Below are 6,501 nucleotides of genomic sequence, written 5' to 3'. Positions count from 1 at the left end.
TGTATATATTATGAATTTTTTAATAGATTTTTTTAACTTCTTTACTTCATTATTCTACTGTATCTTATTATTAGCTTTAAGTATAAAATAGAAAAATAAAAAAAAAACATTTCCTAAAGAGAAAATAATATTTCATTTCTTATTCGGGTACCTTCTGATGATAAATTAGCAGTGTCCAATTCCGTTGGTTCATTTTCAATCTCATTGGATTGCAAGGTTTCTTCTTCCACTGCCTCTGGATCTGGAATGTTGTACTTTCTACAAATATTATGCAGTGCACAAGAAGCGTTAACTATTTTGATGGCTTTCTGTGGACTGTAGTGCAGTTTTCGCTCATTCAAAACTGACCTGAATCTACTTTTTAAAACGCCAATTGTTCTCTCAATAATGTTTCTTGCCTTCGCATGTTTTTTTATTGAATAGTCCTTCTCTAGACCCTGAGGAGGCATTTCTAAATGGAACGATTAAATACGGCAGTAGAGGATAACCTGAATCTCCTAGAATTTTTAAAAACAAAAAATTGTTTAAACATATGCTAATATAAGAGTATGATTCACATACCAAGATATCTTGACCGCTCTCCATTTATCCAATACCTTTCCAACAAATCCTTTAACGCACTATGATTCCACACAAACGAGTCATGCGTAGAACCAGGATATCTAGCATCAATAAATCGTATTACTCCATTATTGTCACAAGCCTTAAAAAGAAAAAGTTTTACCTAAACATCAAGATTCAATTTTGAAGTACTTTACCACCATCGCATTTAAGCTGTAAAAACCTTTTCTATTTAAATATTGGTGTTGTAACTGAGCAGGAGCTATGATACCAATGTGAGTTCCGTCTACACATCCAACTATCCCTGGTAAGCCTGCTCTTTGAAAAAAATAGTTTCTCGCTTTGAACGATCAAATGAAACTGACCGTCAACCCGGGATCTCTATATGTGTTCTTTTCGATACAAAAGATAGATTAGATCCTGATTGATGCGTTAACTAATTAACGGTAGCGAAATATGCGAAATTGACAAGTCTTTATAGCGAGCGACGTTTAAAAGTAAAAGACAGTGATTTCCCAGTAGGGTTTAATACAAGAAGGAGCTTTTATTTCATTTATAAGCTTCTATTTATACACACATTTTTCAAGAGAGAAGTTACGTTAAATTTAAAAATACAATTTTTAGGGCGAATTCAAATGTAAAAATTATGGCGATTGGTATAATTTAGGCGCTTAATTTGAATGAAAATAAAAGCAAGTTTATAGTAATTGAATGGTTTAAGTACAAATACAAATTAAGATAGTTATTAATAGTAAATATTTTTTGATGATTTGATTGGCTCCAACATTCCGCCTCCTTTGAAAGGACTTCCTTTTAAGACGGTATCGCTGCTAGTTTTCGAATTGGCCTTCGAAACTCTCCTCGTGACGTTTTAACATCGGCTACACGTACATGACCATCAGGACCCTTGATTAGTTTTACGACTTTTCCCATAAGCCACTTTTGGGGTGGCAAGTTATCTTCATGGATTATGACGAGACTACCAATTTCGAGGTTTGGAGTTGAAGTTGTCCATTTGGCACGATTTTGGAGTTCTAGGACGTATTCCGATGACCACCGCTTCCAGAAGTGGGTTTTTACGGCATTGATTCGACGCCACCTTTCCAGATGGCTTATGTCAGACACTTCGTGACTTGGTTCCGGAATCGCTCTGAGAGAAGACCCAACTAGGAAATGAGCTGGCGTTAACGCTTCCAGATCGTTGGGATCAGGAGACATTGGAGTAATTGGCCTGGAGTTCATTATGGCCTCGATCTCTACCAGTGCCGTTGTCAGCTCTTCAAAGTTCAGTTTTGCACCGCCGAGACTGCGATAAAGATGGCCTTTTGCTGTTTTTACGGCCGCTTCCCAAATTCCACCGAAATTAGGTGCCCTGGGGGGTATAAAATGAAAGTTTATGGAAGCATTAGAACAGAAATTTATAATATTTTCTTGAATAGAACGTTTGAACAACATATCGCGCAGTTCTTTTAATTTTGACTGCGCGCCAACAAAATTTGTGGCATTGTCACAATGAATGGTTTTAGGGAGACCTCTACGACCTATCATCCTTTTTAAGGCAGCTATAAAGGCATCCGCTGAAAGGTCAGACACAGCTTCTAAATGGACTGCTTTTGACGAAAAACAAACAAAGACAGCCACATATGTTTTGTATGGCACCTTGCCACGAATTTTGTAATAAGTGTATATTGGACCACAAAAGTCCACCCCGCAACATAAAAATGGGCGAGATTGGGTTAATCTAGCTGCAGGCAAATCTCCCATTACCTGCTCGAATAGTTTTGGCCTGTACCTGGCACAGTGTGGGCACTTTCGGACGACCCATCGTGCTACCTCACGAACATTAACAATCCAAAAGGTTTGTCTCGACAAAGCAACAAGAGCCTTTGGACCAGCATGGTAATTTAAGTGATGAAGATGTCTGACGAGAGTTTTGGTGAAATTGCAATCCTTTGGCAGTAAAAGTGGATGTTTGCTTTCCTCTGGGATATTCGCATGCTTTAATCGGCCTCCGACTCTTAACAAACGAATCCCCCTTAACTCTTCATCCTCGATGAACGGACTTAAGGATTTAATAGAACCTTTTAGTGATTTATTTGCATTGATTGCTGCAATTTCTTGCGAAAAATACTTCTTTTGTATTAAATAAACGATAATTTTAAGCGAGTTTTCTAGCTCGTAAGCTGTCAGGTATTCACTTGGAAATGGCATTCTCCATACTCGAAGATTGAGATATCTATTGACGTATGCGAAGATTCGTATAAGTTTTGTATACGAGCTTACTCTTTCTATCAGGTCGAGATAATAGTTTGGTTTGAGCTGTTGACAGCTCAGCGCTGTTTTTCTTTTCTCTAATGAAACTTCTTCTGGAGAAAGAACGATTTCTGCTGTGGATGGCCATTCTTCTTCTGCTTTGGCCAGAAATGATGGACCCTCAATCCAAATGGAATTTCTTATTTCATCTACCGTGCATCCTCGCGAAACTACATCTGCAGGATTGTCGTGTGTTGGAACATGTCTCCAAACCACCTCTTTTGTCGTATCCTGGATTTCCGCTACTCGATTTCCAACAAACGTGTTTAATTTCGACGAATGTGTAGAAATCCAATGCAACACGATTGTCGAATCAGTCCAAAAGTACGCCTTCGAGTAGTTTGTATCCATTATTTTTTGAATTTTGACCCAGAGTTTCGATAAAAGGTGTGCTGCACAAAGTTCAAGTCTGGGAAGTTGTTTCTTTTTTGCGGGTGCAACTCGAGATTTTGCGACTAACAGCTTCACATTTACTGACCCGTAGGAATCTAAACTTCGCAAATATATACAACACCCATAAGCCTTCATTGACGCGTCTGCAAAACCATGGACTTCACAACTTATTTTGTTTTCAAAAAAAACATATCGAGGAACATTCAAATTTTGTAGTGAGTGAAGATCATTGATGAATTGACGCCATTCTGCTTCGATTGCTTCTGGAATGGAGTCATCCCAATCCAGCTTTTCTATCCAAAGCTGCTGGAGAACTATCTTTGCTCGAATGATGATGGGACTAAGCAAACCCATTGGATCAAAAAGTGAAGACGCAAGTGAGAGAATCGATCTTTTAGTATACCTCGTATATGTTTGGTTCGGTTTGTACGAAAAACTGAACTGATCAGTACTAGGATTCCAAGCTATACCTAAAGTACTTGTAAGGTTTGATTCGGTAAGCTTAAATTCTTTTCTTGTAGCTTCTTGAATCAAGGAACAATGATTGCTGTTCCATTTTGACAGCTCTAATCCAGCAGAATTCAAGATGGCGACTACTTCGTTCCTTTTGCGAGTTAACGTTTCTAAATCGTCTGCCCCAGTTAGCATATCGTCCACATAAAAGTCTGTTCTAAGACATGAAGCACCTAAACTGAAGCGATCTTGGTTGGTATCTGCCAAGAATTTCAAACAACGAATTGCCAGGAACGGAGCCGATGAAGTACCATATGTGATGGTGTTTAATTGGTATGTTTTTATAGGAGTTTGTGGATTTTCTCTCCACAAAATGTATTGCAAACTTCTATGCGATGGATGAACCAAGACTTGTCGATACATTTTGACTATGTCTGCAGTCAAGGCATATCTGTATAATCGAAAACGAAGTAGTGTGATGAGAAGTTCATCCTGTATTGTAGGACCGACCATGAGGATTCCGTTTAAGGAAATTTGCGAAGAAGTGCGACAAGACGCGTCGAAAACTACGCGTAATTTTGTAGACACGCTATCAGGACGTACTACACATTGATGTGGCAAATAATAATGAGTTTGTTCAAGATTTGGATTGGATACCAGCGACATATGACCTAAAGACTCATATTCTTTCATGAAGTCGACATATTGTGTTTTCAAAGCTGTATTTTTAGATAATCTGCGCTCAAGAGATAAAAACCTTCGAAATGCGATGTCATAAGAAGCTCCAAGACAAGAAGGATCTTTCTTCAAAGGCAGTTGAACCATAAGACGACCACTTGGAAGAACCTCCACAGTATTTCTGAAATGATATTCACATTCAGTTTGCTCCTCAGACCATTTGCATTTAAGATCCTGAATCTCTTCTAGTTCAAAGAATTTTTCAACGTATCTATGAAGTGAATCTTCTTTTGAATTGATGAAGCATGATTTTCTCTTGTTGTTGAGTTCTGTCCTGTATCTTCCCGATACAATCCATCCTAGAGCTGTTTTTTGCAATGACGGCAGTCCATCGCCCAGTTTAACTTGACCTGATTCGAGTAATTCAAAAAATGCTTCTGCCCCTAACAACAAATCTATTTGACCAGGTTGATTAAAACTCTCATCGGCAAGCTCTGAGTTCAGCGGAAGATTCCAATTGCTAACATTAAGCGCTGCTTCAGGCTGATATCCAGTAATTGATGGAGCGACTAAAAATTCAAGAGTTATTTCAAAATTGGAATATCTTGAGCGAATTGTAGTTTGTGTTTGATGTTTTGTTTTTGTTTCTGTTGTACCAATTCCTATGATGTCCACTACCTTTTTGTCCTTTTGTAGTCCAAGTGAGTTAGCGAATTTCTCATTTATAAAATTTACCTGAGAACCTGAATCAAGTAGAGTCCTACCCAACTGAAAACCTCCTGATGCATCTTTTACGAGAACTAAAGCAGTTGCCAGTATGACTTGCCCTTCAGGAATACGCTCCCTTTGCAGTGCCGAGTGCACTGCAGCTGACGAAGTTGGCTGAGGTGTGTGTTGTTGAGCATCAGTACCAACAATAACAGGATCTGTTTTATTTCTATGTAAAAGACTATGATGTGGTTGTTTACAAACTTGGCACTTAAAATGCGATGGACACCTAGAAACATTATGCCCTTTAACTAAGCAATTCAAACATAGACCTAATTTTTTGGATTTCCAAAAGCGATCCATGACCGACAGCTCGAGAAAAGTTTTACAACTTGTAATCAAATGGGTCTTGTCTCCGCAATGAGTGCAGGATCGTTGGCTAACAGCTAGCGAAGTTTGAGGTCGATGATGGTTCACGAAAGTTGGCCTTGATTTGATGGCTGGTTTTAAAGTTGAATCCGAACGACTTTGTTTACTATCTCTAGCCTCCAGGAACTGACACCGTTTGTTGAGCACGCTTGCACATTCCTTCCATTCAGGCAACTTCCTGTAGTCAAGTTGCTCATCCCATTTAGACTGTGTGTCTTGGTCCACCTTTGATATGGCAATGTGGATTATAATTGCATTGCATATATTTTCGTATGAACCTATCGAAAGCAAGGAACTGAATAGTGCAGAAATATCGTCCACTAAACTCCGTAACGAAACTGAAGAAGCCTTTGAAACCTTTGGTAATTCAATAAGTTGCGAAATGTATTCTAAGAAGATCAGACAGTCATTATCATAACGATCCTTTAAACTTTGAAGCGCTTTCGAATAATTATCTTCTGTAACTTGATAGGCCTTAACCGTACCAAGAGCTTGATCGGTCAGACACGACAACAAATAATTAAATTTCTCAATTTTTGTTAAACTTGAATCGTTTTCTACAAGATTGTTAAAAGAATTTATAAAATTCTTGTAATCCGAATATTTCCCACTGAACCTTGGTAAACGTTGTTTCGGAAGATGGCTAGTTGAATGTGGAATACCTAAAGTCATATCTGCAACACTACTCCGCCTATTTGTTCCCAAAAGTGAAAGAATTTTTGTTTTTGCTGTGATATATAAATCTTCTATTTCGCCTCTGCTAGTGTCATTAGGAACTAAAACTTCAATTTTTGTTTGATAAACTAAAATTTGTTTGAAATAGGATTCTAAAATCCCAAGGCGGCACTCCAGTTCAGTTGCAGTTAAGACGTTTGAACTGGATTCCACGATATTTTTAATACGGGTAATGCTTCCCCTGGTTGAAGCACGTTGTTGTTTCAATTCATCGAGAGTTGGTTCAGTCAT

The 6,501-nt window shown here is 38.3% G+C and overlaps 3 protein-coding genes across 3 annotated transcripts; all 3 read right to left on the bottom strand.

The window, feature by feature from the left end:
• Positions 1-309: 309 nt before the first annotated feature.
• Positions 310-868, bottom strand: LOC129952954 (uncharacterized). The gene is made up of 3 exons (XM_056065936.1): positions 759-868; positions 562-703; positions 310-497 (listed from the first exon to the last, which is right to left on the bottom strand). The coding sequence occupies exons 1-3, from the start codon at positions 762-764 to the stop codon at positions 382-384; spliced, it is 264 nt and encodes an 87-aa protein (XP_055921911.1). The 5' UTR covers positions 765-868; the 3' UTR covers positions 310-381.
• A 506-nt stretch (positions 869-1,374) lies between these two features.
• On the bottom strand, positions 1,375-3,225 carry LOC129949185 (uncharacterized). Its single transcript, XM_056060468.1, has one exon. The coding sequence runs from the start codon at positions 3,223-3,225 to the stop codon at positions 1,375-1,377; it is 1,851 nt and encodes a 616-aa protein (XP_055916443.1).
• Positions 3,226-3,398: 173 nt separating this feature from the next.
• LOC129949183 (uncharacterized) lies at positions 3,399-6,501 on the bottom strand. Its single transcript, XM_056060467.1, has 2 exons — positions 3,469-6,501; positions 3,399-3,410 (listed from the first exon to the last, which is right to left on the bottom strand). The coding sequence occupies exons 1-2, from the start codon at positions 6,499-6,501 to the stop codon at positions 3,399-3,401; spliced, it is 3,045 nt and encodes a 1,014-aa protein (XP_055916442.1).

Source organism: Eupeodes corollae, chromosome 3 (genome assembly GCF_945859685.1).
Source record: "Eupeodes corollae chromosome 3, idEupCoro1.1, whole genome shotgun sequence".
Lineage (NCBI taxonomy): Eukaryota > Metazoa > Arthropoda > Insecta > Diptera > Syrphidae > Eupeodes > Eupeodes corollae.
This window is presented reverse-complemented; position numbering and strand designations above follow the sequence as displayed.